General features: G+C 44.2%; 1 protein-coding gene across 1 annotated transcript in view; it reads right to left on the reverse strand.

Moving 5' to 3' along the window:
* NECTIN1 (nectin cell adhesion molecule 1) overlaps window positions 1–15,806 on the reverse strand; it is a 192,637-nt gene that overhangs the window by 15,942 nt on the left and 160,889 nt on the right. Inside the window, 4 exon segments of the mRNA XM_042474190.1 lie at window positions 7,855–7,908; window positions 7,910–7,969; window positions 12,065–12,155; window positions 14,281–14,428. Coding sequence (XP_042330124.1) covers window positions 7,855–7,908; window positions 7,910–7,969; window positions 12,065–12,155; window positions 14,281–14,428 — 353 coding nt within the window.

Consider the following 15,806-nt stretch of genomic DNA (forward strand, 5'->3'; position numbering starts at 1 on the left):
TCTAACACCAAAATTACAGTGGGCTCTTGGTATCCACTGGGGTTTGGTTCCAGGACCCCTTGTGGTTACCAAAATCCATGGATGCTCAAGTCTAAATTAAATACAATGGCATAGTAAAATGTTGTCCCTTATATAAAATGGCAACATCAAGGTTTTCTTTTTTGGAATTCATATGTTTTTTAGGAATATTTTCAAATTGTGGGTGGTTGAATCCATGGATAGAGAATCCATGGATATGGAGGGCTGACTGTACCCATTTTTCAAAACAGGCAGCCACATCCAACTTTTGAAGATGGTATCTTTGACAGACAATGGGTCCCCAAAGGTCTCAGGGATGAGCAAATTGCTCCTGGACCCACCACAGTTGCCCAATCATTCCTAGATTCTCCCCTCCAGGCCCACCGCCTTCTTTGCCCCTCTTTAGCTTTGCTCTCCAACTAACATAACCATTTGCACAGTGCACAAAGCCTTCTTCAGGCACAGAAACCTCTCTAGTTCTCTTTGCCGTGGTTTTGTGTTGGCCTGAGTGCCCCCTCTGCCCCATCTCCCTCACATGTCCTCTTGCTTAGAGAACCCCCAAAGCTGACAGAGCTGGTGAAGAGCAGCGGGGAATATTCTCTCAGCTCAAGTCTTCATCTTGAGGCCAAGTTTGCTTTTTCGGTCATTCATCTTCCTGCAACCCATTCCTCTTTGGGCAACTGGTCCCCTTTTAAATGGGAAGCCAAGTGCCTTCTTTGCCTCGCCCCCCCCCCCCCCCAAACAACTTGAAAAGCTTTAAAAATCTCTTTCTCATTGTCTCTACCCTTTCTTCTCTCTCTTGGCTTAGAAAAGGAGAAGAAACCCTCTCTTCAAAAACACTCTCCTTCCACCCCTGCCCTCTTTTCTCCTCTCCTCCAAAGCACAAAAGCAAGTTGGCCATGCTGCTAAGAGCCCCAACATGCATCAAGCAGCACAATGCTAAGACTCAGGGGTCAGCCCCTTGCTCACTTTGAACAGGACACACCAAAGGGAAGGCGAGAGACCATCCTTTACCAGGAGCATGCGCACCAATGGCAGGGGAAAAGAGATGGGAGAGGAAAGATGGTGTGCAGAGGGAAGAGCCATTCCTCCAAAAATGGTGGGGAAAGAGGTGCAGAGGGGATCAGAGACATCAAGCCAGACTTCACCAAGGGGAAAGGGGACAAGCAGGCAGGATCAAGGAGGAAGCAAGGAACCAAGTGCTTTGATTGTTGTGTACCTTTGAGGCCAGAATCTGAGGGAGGGAAAGGCCTACAGTGTCATGCGCTAGCATAGGTTAGCCTGGATGGTTGCGTACTCGACAAGGTCTCCACCAGCATGGATAGAAGTCCGGGGGCTGGGCGACGTCGCCAGAGCGGAGGTGTCCAACTCTGCATATTGGACGTCAGAGTCCTTGCTGTTGCTCGGGTTCTGGAGATGAGAGAGCAGTGAGGCATGGAAAGAAGGGAAGGAGGGAAGGAAGAGGGCAAGAAGGAGATGATGTAGGAGGAAGGTGCATCATGTGAGGGGACACAAGGGTTGAGAGATGTGGGACAGACAGACAGACACACACCCAATGCGACGCACACCGACAGGACACACACGACCGATGGGATCATGCCAAGAAAGAAAAGAAAAGAGACAGAGAGGGAAGTGGCAGGGGCATGTGGGGGTGGGATGGGGAGACAGAGTGAAGAAGAAAATAAAGAATGGTGGTGAGGAAGATATATATATATTTATATATTTAAAAGGTTTAAAAATGAACAGTAAAACCGGCATCCCGCATCACATTGAGGACCTGAATTTCTGCCTGCTACAACGTTATGCATGGTAAATCATCCATTCTCATTTGCAAATGGCTTTGTGATTTTCAGTACATTTCTCCTCGCAACAACAAACAACCACCCTGCGAAATTGGCCAGTGTGAATCAAAGCCAGACTTAGCTTTTCTGATAGCGAGTGTGGAATGAGAATTACAGTGAAGTACTCCCTAATTTTTGCTTTATGTCTATCTTCAGATAAAAGCTAGTGACTCAGAAAGAAGGCAACCTGATTATATAGGCATAGAGAAATCTGTCTGCCTGTCTATCTCTATCTATCTATCTATCTATCTATCTATCTATCTATCTATCTATCTACTATCTATCTATCTATCTATCTATCTATCTATCTATCTATCTATCTATCTTTTCTATCTATCTGTATCTGTCATGAAATATTCTGATGCCTCTCCTTGGTCTCCTAAAAGCATACTCAGATTTATTTGGCTGTGGTAAGGGATGAAATGTACCTATGAAACTGTCCATGCACTTGGAGAAGTGGACTTTAGCTCCCAGTAAAACAACACTTTTAGTCTTAAAAGTGCCACGGGACTGTTGTATTACAGCAAAGGTGCCATTTGTAAAGTGTTGGCAGCCTGACATTACAGGAAACAGTTTTGCTAAACCAGATGTTCCTACTAGCCAAGTGTAAAGGACAGGATCTATGATCTAAGAAGTTTCTTTCCCTCCAGTGTTAAGATTGGAAACTTGAGACTGCATTCTTGATGAACCTACTGTTCCACACTGCGGAAAAAGAGGCTCATGCTCTGGATGTATCTTTCCACTTATTATCAAGTCACATGCACCCCTTTTACCTTCAGACCTTCTTTATTGGTCTTTGGCTTTCTCTGCTACAGAGATTATGCAAATAGCGTTTCATTGCAGAAAACACCCCCCTCCTGTTTTCCAAATGGTTCACAGCCATTTACCAGCTGAGGGGAGGCCGTTCAAAGTGCTTTATGGATCTGTAACAAGCACTTTAGAGCATCTTGCTGGAAGGGCTGATTTGCTGAGTAATTGGCTCTGACTGTCTCAGAGGAGCATAATCTGCACTTGGCTCCCTTGCTCTCTTTTCTACAGCAAGGTGGTGGAATGCTTCCGTTCCATGCCTTGATTCTGTGGCATGCTACCAGACACCCGTCTTCTTTCTGCATTTCCCTCCCATGCCCACCAGGCAGAGAAATGCAGTAGGGGAAGCTCTTCCCTGCAAAGTCATGCAGTCAAGGCTGTACCCATGGTAGCTTGCTGCTTGAGGTGAAGGATAGGATGGTCCACTTGCCTGCCCAGCATTTCCCCAGTTCCAAGTGAAGAAGCTGACTGGACAGACGATGGAGGACTTCATAAAAAAACATGGTGGCCATCCATTTGCACGTCCAAAGTGTGCAGTGAAGGATGCAATTTATAAAAATAATGTACTTGGCATGTACGTTCCAAGATAGGAAGACCTCCCCTTACAAGATGCTAGAAGCATCTGGCTGACCTTCAGCATAATATAGTCAGGGCAAATCATGGTCTCTCCAGATGATTTTCAGTGTTGCATGCTCTGCAATGCTAAAAATCTGGGGGAGTGAAGGAAAATTTCATTCAGGAGTTCAATGTCCTCATTTTATCAGACACCCCTTAGCTACACCCCTGCAAGTAGTTCAGCTCCTTCTCCCACTTTGTGCTTTAAGACCCTCACACACACAACCAACAGCTTTATAGGGATTCAGCAACCAGACAGACCTAACTCCCGGTTTTGCCACCTACGTGGCATTTTGTTTCTGCCTCTCAGATGACCCAAAAGAATAACCCTCACATTTTCACTCATTTTCTTCTTCTGCCTAAGCGGAATTCTTCAATGTACAAAGAGTGGGATTGAAGAGACATCACACAGTTGTCTTCTCAAGGTACCCCACAAGGAAGAAAAGGGAGGAGAAAAGGGATAGCCCATAATAATCTGCTTCTCCAGCTTAGAAAAGAACAGAAATATACAGTTGAGCACACTGGGAGGGCCTGATGATAGGCAGGCAAGAGCTTTTCTCTGCAAGGGAGCCAGATTCATCACCATCCATCTTCTTTCTCTAATCAGAAGCAAAGAGCCCAGTGGGAGGGAAAGGGTCTTTCTGGGGGTCTGAAATGATCAGTTAGAACAGGACACAGTGGGAGGTTGCTGCTAGATTCTGCCAGCACCTTGATGCTGGAAGAATATCCTGATTTCTTTCTCTTCCATCACTTGGAAAAAATACCTTTTTCGGCCTGCATGCTGGTTGGGAGATTTTGGAAGACAGAGTCCCCAAAGGCAGCTCTTTTGCACACTTTGTACTCTCCTGATTCCCCAGTTTCTCTCTTTATATTTTCCCTCCATAGCCCAAACAAAAAAAAAATGACTATTTATTACAGTTAGGTTTTTTGGCTCACTTCAACCACAGCTGCCCTTTTTTTAAAGAAAAAACAAATCTTCTTCATCCTTTTCCACCTTTTTTTCTCTCCCATTCTTATGTTCTCCGCCTCTTTTTCTCATCTCTTTCCTTTTCTGTCCCTGAGGTTGGTCAGACCCAAATCTTATTTGTAATCCCAACAGGAATTGATCCAAAGATTCCAATCAACAGTTATGTAAATGTGAAGTCAAAGGCTTTCATGGCTGGCATCTATAGATTTTTTTGTGGGTTTTCTGGGCTATGTGGCCATGTTCTAGAAGAGTATCTTCCTGACATTTCACTAGAATCTGTGGCTGGCATCTTCAGAAGATTCTTTATCTAGTGGGTAGTGGCAATTGGTGTGTGTGTGAATCCACTCCAGGTTTTAGTCCAAACTTAAAAGTGCTATCCAAGGTTCTGGGTCTTCTCCTCCACATAAGCTCAGTTCCTCCAATAACTCCGTTAAAGTTTAAATTAAACTCAGAGGACATTGAACAGCCCCCATGTCCTTTAATGACGTGGAAGCCACCAACCTCTTTCCAGTGTGACAAGGGCAAAGACAATGACCTGTGAGAACAAGGGTGGAGCTGGTACCTTCCTCTTGTTTTGCTGCACAAAAGCCTAAGTCCCTGTTCCTTTCCTGATAAGGCTTCCCACTCTCCTGCCAGCATCCTTTATCTGCCTTTGCCAGAACTCCTGGGACCACCTCTTGGCAGGATGGGGATAGTGGCAGAAGTGGGCTGGCAGGGAAGAGGAGGAGGAGAAAAATACTATTTCAAGATCCATTCTGTCAAGATGAAAAGCTTGTTGCTGTTGAGATGCCAGCTGGGAAGGAAGCCAGCCTCCAGAACAAGTGGAGCGACATGGCACCAGTGGCATTGGAGGTCATCAGAGGACTTGAGCTGGGCACCCTGAAGGTACCAAAGCCCATTGCATTTCAGAATCTGAGTGGAGCAGGGTGGGGAAAATCCAACTCCTTCTCTAAGAGGCTGAGAGAGTGTGACTTTCCCAAAGTCACCCAGTGGTTTACATGGCCGATGCTGCTTTTCCTATATTCCTTAAAGCTTCCTTTGCTATCCCCATACATCATGTCTCACAATAAGCTGTGCACTGTTAATTGCTTATGTAAGAATTAGTGTGTCCCCATATCTAGGGCAGGTGATGGAAACCTCAGGCCCACAAATGGTCCCAATCCAGGCAGGATGGAAATGCCTGGCTCCCTAAACTGCTTCTTCTCTGATCTAGGGTTTTGTAACCTGGGAAAGTTTCCTCTCCTTTCCAAGGGCAACTCTTCACATTTGCTTATTTGCCTTTAGTGCCTGGTGAGCTGGATTAGGCCAACATTACCTTCCTAAACTCACACATTACAGTAGATCTTGGGGTTTTGAACATTTGGATTTGGAATGTGTCAATGCTCCTAGTCTTGCCATCCTTTTGCCTTGACTGTTCTATATTCCGCCCTTTCTCTTGCACCTATGCTAACCTCCCTTCTGCTTTGGCTGACTCTCCTAATCTCCCTGCTGCTGCTAGTCCTGCTTTACATTATTATCTTCTAGTCTGGAGCTGGAAAAATTCCGACAAAACAAGGCCTTGCTGAAAAGCCTTGTCCTCATTTAACTGGGAAGCATCGGTATGCTCTGCCTGACAGATAACTCATCTGCCAGGTTTTCTTTCCCTCTCACTGGGTTTCTCTTCATGTCTTTCTTGCTTACCTAGGGCCAAAATTCTTCCGCTGGGGCCTCTTCCTTCTCCCTCCATGCTTGTTTCTACAACCATCTAAGGACTTTATCACACCAGCCTGTAGCCTGGCCTCAATCACACTAGTTTAAGTATGGAACTGGAAGCATACTAGTTTGGCATCATTTCTTATCACACTTTTTCTCACAATAGCACTTTGGTGACCCATGACTGCATGATCTGTTTTCTGCAGTGATTGCTGCTCCCCTCCCAAAGCATGGGACTTCTGAGTGCACATTGACGCAGAAGTCCCATACTTCAAGAAGAAGTAGGGGACAAGCAATTGGGGCTGCCAACTGCCTCCTGTAGATGGTTGCTGTGTGAATGTGCACACAGAAGCTGGCTTGGAGAAGCTGTTGGGAGTACAACAGGGGAGGGCGAGAGAAGTAGCATCATGTTTACTCACTCCATCTGAATGCCTCAGAAGTTGAACTTCAGCAGAAGGGACCTATCGCACAAAAGCAGTAACGGAATAGCAGTGAAAATGAGAGCCTATTGACAGATTTTGCCCATCAACGAAAAGGTGCACTAAAATAACGAATTGAATACAAGGTGGCAGCACAACGTTGTGTGATAAATACCAGCCAAAGATGCTTGTATCCTGTTAAAATTCTGCTTTTTTAGCCAGTGTGATAAAGTCCAAAGATTTAGTTTGCCCTCTTCTAAAGTGCACAGGGCAACAAACAGCAGGTATTGAAAGCAGCCAGAGCCAGTAGCAAAATGAGGCAACTGGCCATCCCATAGGGCACCCAGTCCTTCCCAACTGTCCTCCTCCACCATAACTGATGATCCCTGGAAGCCATTTCTCCATTATTGTGCCTTTCTGATATTTTCTCCCAAGCCAAGCTTCAGGAAAATGGGATAGACAGTTTTCTCAATTGCTATTGATTCCCATCTTATGTGTTTTGGTGAGAAAGTGACTATTTTGGAAGGATTACTGCCTCCAAAATTCTCTTCCTTGGACAACACCTGGCCTTGGTGGAATTTGGTTTTTTTTTTTTTCCAAATCTTGATAGGAGACCCAGAACCATACTCTGGTTTGGAGAAGAGTTCATTGCTAGGCCCAGACACAGCTTTGGTCTCCTATATTTGTGACACTTTCCTGCTCCCCTAGAGAGAAGTGATCAGGAATTTGTAACAAAATGAGGGATTTTAAAATGGAAAATACCCTTTGAAGAAGAGAAATTTGGCCAAGGTTGGCCCAAGGAAGTTTGCTGCCTGGGGTAAAAGACAAGATGCCACCACCCCTCAATCTCCAGTCCACTTATGGATGAACTTTACTTCAGCCATTGGTGAAGGAATGGTGCCCACCATACCTGGAGTTTATTTACACTGAACAGTTACAACTCCGATGCCACTTGTCCCTGCTACAGTTCTATCCTACATAATCCTAGGATTTGTAGTTTAGGCAGGTCCTGAAAAATTTCTAGTATTCTTTCCTGAAACATAGTATTAGAGCTGTGTGGCAGAAAATTTTCAGGACTCTCATGAAGCAATAAACTCTTTGATTCTATAGGAGGGAGAAAAAGATGTTAAAGAGGGATGAGAGTGCAAGAACAGGATAGTATCAAAACACCCCTGGTGTTAGCAGACCAGTTTAAGCAATTGAGGGTGGGCCACTTGGCCCACACATAGCTCTGCCCTTCAACACATCTCAAAGTTTCTGCCTGCCCTAGCAGTATCTGCCAAATGAGGCAACTAGCTCATTGTGTCTCATGGTAGCACCAGTCCCACTCCTCATCTAGGAGAGAACCGTCAGCAGTTTGGAAAGTCCACCCATATGAGCCTCCAGTTGACTTCCAGGGGGCTGATCCCTGTTTAGCGCCTACACAAAGGCCCTAGAAAAGGGCAGAATGAGGAGGCAATGCAAGGGCAAGTTTTATCATGGCCTCCATCCTTACCATCTTGTCAGATTGAGGGGCAGGCTCAGTGGCAGCCATGTCGTAGTAGGGGGGGCTGTGGTGGCAACTTCTGGATCTCCTCCTCAGGCTCCTTCATGTTGTCCAGTTGCACAACCTGCGGTTGGTGGGGGGTAAGTAAGGTTCAAGAGCGCAGATTAGCATTCCCAGCCCGAGCACAGATAGAAAGCGATTTCCCAGAGGCAAATCAGGGTGAAGAACACCCACCACCACCACCCCCAGCCCTGGTGAAAGGCGTCAAAGTAATAAATGGATCAAACTGTGGATGAAATCCTTTTGGGCATAAATTGAGATTGTGCAATCATATGTCCTTCATCAGATGATGTGGAAGGAGGAATTCACTAACTCCTTCTACAATATCCAAGCTCCTACCCCATCAGATTATACCGCCACATACATTCATTAGCTAGGGAGGGACAGTAGGGGGCAGCACCCAGCAACAGCCAGTGGAAGAGAACTGGCATAGCTCTCCTCCTGCCCTTTAAAGTTTCAGATAATTGCAGGAGATCTGGGAGGGTGATATCAGCTCTCTTTTCAAGTGCATGTTGCCGGACACTTCTTCCCTTCCCTGTCAGTGAATGGTTATGGCAATGTACTTCAGCACATGGATGCTTTTATTCCTGGGGTGGGGAAGACATGGAACTGCCCAGTTGAAGGATTCCAGCTCATGAAGGCCTACTTTCCATCAGGAGTGCTCTTTCTATGTCCCTCCCTCCCACTCCTCTGTTTCCCAGCAGTCAGCTTTTCTTCTGCCACCCCCGTATATGAGTCAACAAAAGAATACAATTTTGTCTTTAAGCCAGCAACAGAACTCAGAGCAGATTGAGGGTGAACAATGAAAGGCCATCCAGTTCCCTTCCAAGTAAATGCACTTGTTATTCTGAGCTGCCAGAGCTAAGAACCAGGAACCCATGAGCAGACACTGCTGCCCTGTGTGGTGAACCACCATAGTTACAGCATGAAGCTGGTAAAGGAATGGCTTCAGTCTCTCAGGCTGGCCATTGGCTCTCAACATCAAGGACTATAAAGAGTCATGTGGCATGCATGCACACATGCATGCACACATGTGCCTGCATACCAATACCCACAGTTAGTTCATAGCCTGATATGGTCATGGTTCAATCTATTTAAATCAAGAAATCCAAATCTTTGGTCCTCTCATCGATGCACACAGAGTAACTAAAATGGCTATATAAGACTTCCTTCCTTTATTTTACAAATGTGCACACAATTTGGAGACATAATAGATCCTGAAGCTTGGATTCATCCTGCCAAATTGCAGACAGGTAGTTTGGGGTGGGGGTTGTGCTAGGAACCTTTAAAGTGTGTGATTCACCCACCCCCCTAAATGCCTTTGTAAAATCAATTAGACTTCATGAGTGCTCCGTTTTGCCCATTTATGCCTTTTGCTTTTGGGGAACTAATATCACCCTCCTAGTATTGAGGGCACATTCCTAGAATCTTTGGAGCACAGCTAAAATGTTCTAACATAATGTTCTGAAGTGATGTATTGAACTGAGGCAGGTAGGTGGTCATTGGGCAGCAGCAGCAGGTGGCAGAGGTAGTCAGATGTGCAGAAAGAGACGCAGAGAAGCAGGCACTTAAGTTAAACAGCCTTTCCAGGTAGGCATGGTCCTCTAGTATTGGAGGCATTATGGTTCTCCAAGGTGCAGAGCAGAAATACGGCACCTAAGAGCACAGCAAGGACCATTCAGTTATGCAATGCTACCATCTCACCAAGGGATCTGATGTCTAGACTGATGTGGAAACTTCCATCTCATGACCTCAAATTGCCTCCACCATCTTCTCCTCCCTAAGCATCTCACCTAGGGCCCAGGACTAAGAGTTGTTTCCAGGTGATTCAGGACCCTTTGTTGCTGTCTTATGGATCCCCCCCCCCTGCTAACAAACTGCTGGAATGTTTCTACCTTCATTCTGAGCAAAACGACTTACTGCTATCTCTTAAGATGTCAGAGCAAGCTACTTGTTGTGAAACGCCCTGACAACTGACCCCTGCTCATTTGCTGCCTACCATAAAGGCATATAGTAATCCTGGGGTCTGCTCTCATCTTACTGTGACACTAGACAATGTTCTACCTTTTTTGTGGTGACCTAGACTGAATTCCATTTTAGGGACTGCCTCTGCCATGGCATTATTGCTTCTATTTCCTCCTGCTTGCCTCTAATTTCCAGACTCAAATAGAGCCCTACTGATTTTCTTCCTCAAATACAATGCTGAGTCTACAAACTAGTCCCTCCAAAATCTCTGGCTCTTTCGAGCCTTCCTGAGAAAAGAAGCAAAACAGTTTGCCTCCTTCTGGTCCTAGTATTACTGCTGCGGAGATGCCTCATGATAGGTTACATTAAACTAATGATCAGATATAAGGGTAATAATAATAATAACTGTTGAAATTGCAAATGATATAGAAGTTTAACAAATGAGAAGATATAAAAGAAATTAAATTTAGTGCTTTGCTCCACAGATGTGAATGGGATGGGCAATAAAATAATAGTGCTTGCTTTGTTTCACAATATGGATTGGACGTGCAATATAATAATATATGTGCTTCATGGATAAAATAAATATGCTTGTTTGCAGGCTTCAGATAACGCCACAATTGCACACACACAGACAGACAGAATTCTGAGAAGAGGTCAGACAGAGAGAGAGAGAAAGAAAGAGAAAGAGAGAGAAAGAGAGCTGTTTAAAATCACAGCGACAAAGCAAATCAGACAGTGAACAAAAATTAGGACCAATGTGGTGGGAAAATAATTTGCACTACCTACAACATACACAAACTCATACCAAATGTACAGATTACCACTCAGATTTTAAAAATTAATAGGAAAGACAAAAGAGGATTATGCTAAACTACTCAAATTAGCAAAATGAAAAATTGGCAGGTGAAGAGACAGACTCTGATATCAAACTCAACTGACAAGCAACCAGCAACCACCATGAAAACTCTCACCACAGTTGCACAAATGATTGCTAATAAGCTCTAACAGCTAAATCTATCAAATGAATGAAGAGCTGCATAATGTAATTGTATAAATAATCCTTCTTTGCAAGCTTTGCAATTGGAGATCAATGGCATAATCTCTGCTCCAGATTCCAAGTTAGAATGGACAGTGATCAAAGCTCAGCTTTTTCTCCCTTTCCATTACACCACCCTGGTATTTTTCCTTATTATCATCATATAGGGGATACCATGGCTGGCTTTCCCCCCCACATACAGATTGGAACAAACCTGATTTTGTCTGGATTAGGTCCACATTGGTCTGAATTGGCACAGTTTGTCTTGGGAGTGAACCAAGTTAGTTGCACAGCATTAATAAAGCCTTTCTAGTAAGGCTGAGGGCAATATTTGTCCTTCCTGGCTCTCACCTTTGGCTTGCTCTCTTGATCTGTATTAAGCACACACACCCCTTTTGGTCCTAGTTCCCACTCAACACATGTCTGCACCTTAGCCCTAACACCTGTTGGAAGAAGAGATCTGCAGGAAGCTTTCTTCCAAGGCAGGACCAATAAGGAGTATTGGCTCTTTGACAAGAATAAGTAGAAATGATTCTTGACCAGGATGAACATTTCATGATTTGAAAGGTGCATCCCGAACAAACCATATTGCTTACAGATCACAGCACAGTGGTAGAGCAAGTGATGTTCACATAGAAATTCCCAAGGATCAATCCCAGATTTCACCAGTTAAAAATGTATTGAGTAGGAGGTGATGGAGGAAGACTTCACTCTGTCTGAACCCTGGAAAGATGCTGTAAATTAGACTAGATGATGGTAATCTAGATGGATTAATAGTTTGATCTAAGATGGCTTCCTAGAAAGAGTATTATAAGGCATTGAAATGGCTGTGGAGATTGGGGGAATGACAGGAGATGACACACACTCTAGCTACTTCTCTTCTCCCATACAGTCATATGCTGTAATACCAGTTTTAATGCAGTTTCTTCAGTGGGAGAGAGGGGCCGATTCATGTTTTGGCCTCACTCTGTAAAAGGTCACTGGGAATTGAAGTGGATGAGCATATATTCTAGGATTCCCTTCCTCTGCTTTCTACATCTACCTCCCATTTGAAGAGTTCCCCAAATGAGGTGGCCAAAGTAACCCTAACAAGTGGCAAGAAAACCCATGGTTACATCTGTCTGTGGTGCAGATGTCCAGTGACAGGGGAAATACCTGGATATCTTCTGCCGTCAGATGACTTTTCAACTCTTGCTTCCGCTTGGGAGGTGGGGGAGCAGGTTTATGGGAAGGGGGAAGGTCCATCCTGTAGGAAGAGAAGTGGTCAGATGGACAAACTGTACCATAGCTCAACCTCTGCAGTATTGCTCTACATGATGGATTTTGTTTGGTTGGCATCTTTCCTTTTTCCTGAGGCTGCTGGTTGAATCCATCTCAGTGTTATAGGAGAACACTCAGAGAGCCCAAAGAGATACTCATTGGGATTTCTCAATGGAGGATGGTGGTAGCTCAAACCTTTCCAGGAATCAATGGGCAACCCTCCCCTTAAACAAGTTCAGCCTATGGAAGAGGGAGGGTCTTGTAATAGCAAATATTGGAAATGCTATTTTTTGGACTACAACTCCCAGAATCTGTGGCAATATTTCCAAAATGTGCATGGTGATGTGAATGGGGAAGAAGGGACATTGGCTTGGGTGCTCTTTCAGGCAATGATGGATGGTACCTTCCATCTCGACAGAGTGGTAAATCCAGTTCAACCTTTAGAAGAGCTCACCCTCAGGTCCAGAATCTCAGAGCAGATTTACTGCCCCATTAATATGGAAGCTACCAGTCACCATTGCCTGAGAGAGATAATTTGGAAAGAATGAAGTTAAGGCAGGAGAAATGGGATAATCTCACAGGAAACCTGGCTGAACACTGGTGCACCCAGTTGTCAACTGGAGTTTTGGAGTCTCTGGTGCACTCTGGATTACATTCCATCCAGTTAGTCAACACTTTGGATGTCAGTTTGATAGAGACTGCATTCTAGGTTTTAGCCTGAAGAGTTAGCCAAGGGGCTAGACACTATCCACAAAATAGGTTCAGCATCTTGAACAGCTCTTTTTTTAAAAAGAACCATCCTCTGGGCTAATACTCATACTGCCCCACTAACATAAAACTCACCAGCCTCCATTGTGTATGAATAGTAGGAACATTGCACTCTGTATCTTTCAGGGATCAGGTGCATTCACACAAGATTAGAGTTCACATACTGCTATCTGATCTTAACTTTGAACCAATATCTTCTTAAATGTATGTCCAAGACACTGATACAATTTCCCCATGCTACTATATGTTGTAAAGGGGGCGTGGATCAGCAGCAGGATCACACATTGCAGTTTTTCAGGTCTGTGTTTCTTTCTCACCCATGTGATTTTTGTAAATTGAAAAAGAAAGCATTCGGTCCCATCCACCCTATTCCTGAAACACCATTAAGCACTCCCAGTGGATCTGTGTTGAGGCAGTGAGCTAGGATTTGGGCAGGGCCAACATATTAATCATAGATGGGATAAGGCCTGAGTGTGTAAGGAGCAATGAATTTCCAAAACAAACAAATCCAGACAATACAATTTCTGGGCACAATTACATCTTTTCAAAGCTTTGGCCCTCCAGGGAATTTGCAAGAAGCTTGGGCAGGTAAAGGAGAGAGAGGGGGAGAGAGAGAGAGAGAGAGAGAGAGAGAGATGTGTGTTCACATTCCCTTTGGGGAAAAACGTATAATGCTCATAATGGATCAGTTGGTCCAGATTAAAGGGTAAAATGAACTAAGGGCTTGTAAACCTGGGACAGGGAGATGCAAAAGTGATTCAGCCACTTATGGTTGAAAGGAAATGGGAAGAAAGGAAGAGACAGGGACAGAAAATGAGACTTCCTTACATTGAGTTAGCACTGGCTGTTTGACCTGTCTCCCATTGGCAAGGAGAGTATTGGTGAGGACATTGGGCTGTTCTTCTTTTGCGAATAGCACCATGGACAGCTTCTCCCTGCATAAGATGCCTAATAAACAAGGTTTCTAAAAGGGATGGAAATCTTTGCTTAGTCCATTTGTACTTTCAAAAAGGAATAATTGCAAAAGTTTTCTCCCTTCCAGGTGAGAGTGCAAGAGTTTTTGAATATCCTCTCTCCCTCTCTCTCTCTCTCTCTCTCTCTCTCCACTTCAGGGCTTTACTTGTAAGAAAGTTGTTTTTTTTTGCATGAAAAGTATAATATTTTTGTGCAGAGGGCAGTGTGCTTCTAAGTACATGGATTAGTGCAATTACTGCACAGAAAGCAAGCTTTGGCAGAAAGATTTATGTGCATTGTACTGTTAATATTTATCCATCCATAGACTCTTAATAGGTGACCATTCTGCATCTTGGGAGAGAGATTGTGGCAGGGCACATGGTACTCACAGGTCATTGTCAGCTTCCGTGCGGCTCTTTTGCTGTCTCCTGTACACGACAAAGACTGTAGCAGCTACTCCAACAATAAGGACAGCGGCGATTACGACACCCAAGATGCCAAAAATGCCCCCTGCCCCTCCCTGAGGCAATGGCTTATCTGCAATAGGAAAGAGGGAGATGTTTCAAGAAAGAGTCGCAAGACTCATGGAGAAGCCTCCGGTTGACCCTGTGCAGAGAGAATTCTAATTATCACTTCTCTTTCGTTTCAGTCTGCTGAATGCGTTACACCCCCCCCCCCCAAAAGTAAATTACCCACCGTCCAAGATCCAGTCTGTAAATATCCACATGTGGAGTGATTCTTTATATTACATAAACCTTGTGTTGAATGGCTCTGTTGGCGGTTATGGGTTTTTAATGGTGTCCTGTGCTGTTTTGCCAGTTTTTAGATCATCTTTTAATGAATTTCAGTGGTTTTCACTTCACAGGTTATTTAATTGTTTTGAAATAACTAATATTAAATCTTTCTATGCATGCATTTTTTTAGTCAGTAGATGTTAATAAGTTGTAAGCCAATTTAAAAGTCAAAGGCCTATCATCATCATCATCATCATCATCATCATCATCATCTTCAAGCTTTGCCTGCTGGTCTACAGCTTTTTTATTTACCAAACATAAGAGTGAAGGTTATGGAACTGAGAGAAAGACCTCTCCTGAAGATCTTAAAAAATTTGGAAATGCTGGTTGCCCTTTCATTCCTGCAAAATGCTGGTAGGGGATGTGCAGAGGATTTTCAGGGGAGATCGACAGAGGAGGAGAAGCAAGCGAATGATACTTTTACTTTTTCACCCCTACACCCTGCTTTTTCCAATGTCACATAGAAAGCCTCATCTAGGAGAGACCCCAGTATATGATGGAGGACAGGGAATGAAGGTAGCAATGGGAGTCAAGTGTCTTAACTTCACCTCTTACAAGCTGTGCAATCTCTCTTTACCTCTTTGCTGCAGGGAATTGGTGACTACAATTGCAGCATTCAATGATGGTTGAATGATCTTCTGATCATCAATAATTGCATTCAGTGGAATTGTGAATCTACTAAGGGTATCCGTCTCAACTTTAAAAGAACTATCCAAGGTGAAAACATGGATAAGGGTGATGGTGGAGAGCTTCTGAACTTGGGCAGAGTTGGAAAGATAGCTTTCATTACCTTTCCAGACTGGATTAAAACCTGCAGCATTAGCTAGGGGATACTGGGAGTTGCCATCCCCAAAAGTCACTTTTCCAAGCTGCATTGCCACCCAGCAAGAAGCCCACTTTGCTGCTCAGGTAACATATCTGTTCAGCTGAAGGGACATTATGGTGAAAGGGCTTTAAACAATATGCTTTCTGGGCTGTATTTCTTGCTTTCTAATGGATATGTTTTTTCAAATGGCTTTTCATTCTATGGACGCCTTAATTCTATTTTAACTGCTGTGCATTTTCACTCTTGTGAGCTTTTATCTCTGATTCCCATGGCTGTGGAAAAAAGGTGGGATGAA

This window comes from Sceloporus undulatus, chromosome 6 (assembly GCF_019175285.1).
Source record: "Sceloporus undulatus isolate JIND9_A2432 ecotype Alabama chromosome 6, SceUnd_v1.1, whole genome shotgun sequence".
Taxonomy (NCBI): Eukaryota; Metazoa; Chordata; class Lepidosauria; order Squamata; family Phrynosomatidae; genus Sceloporus; species Sceloporus undulatus.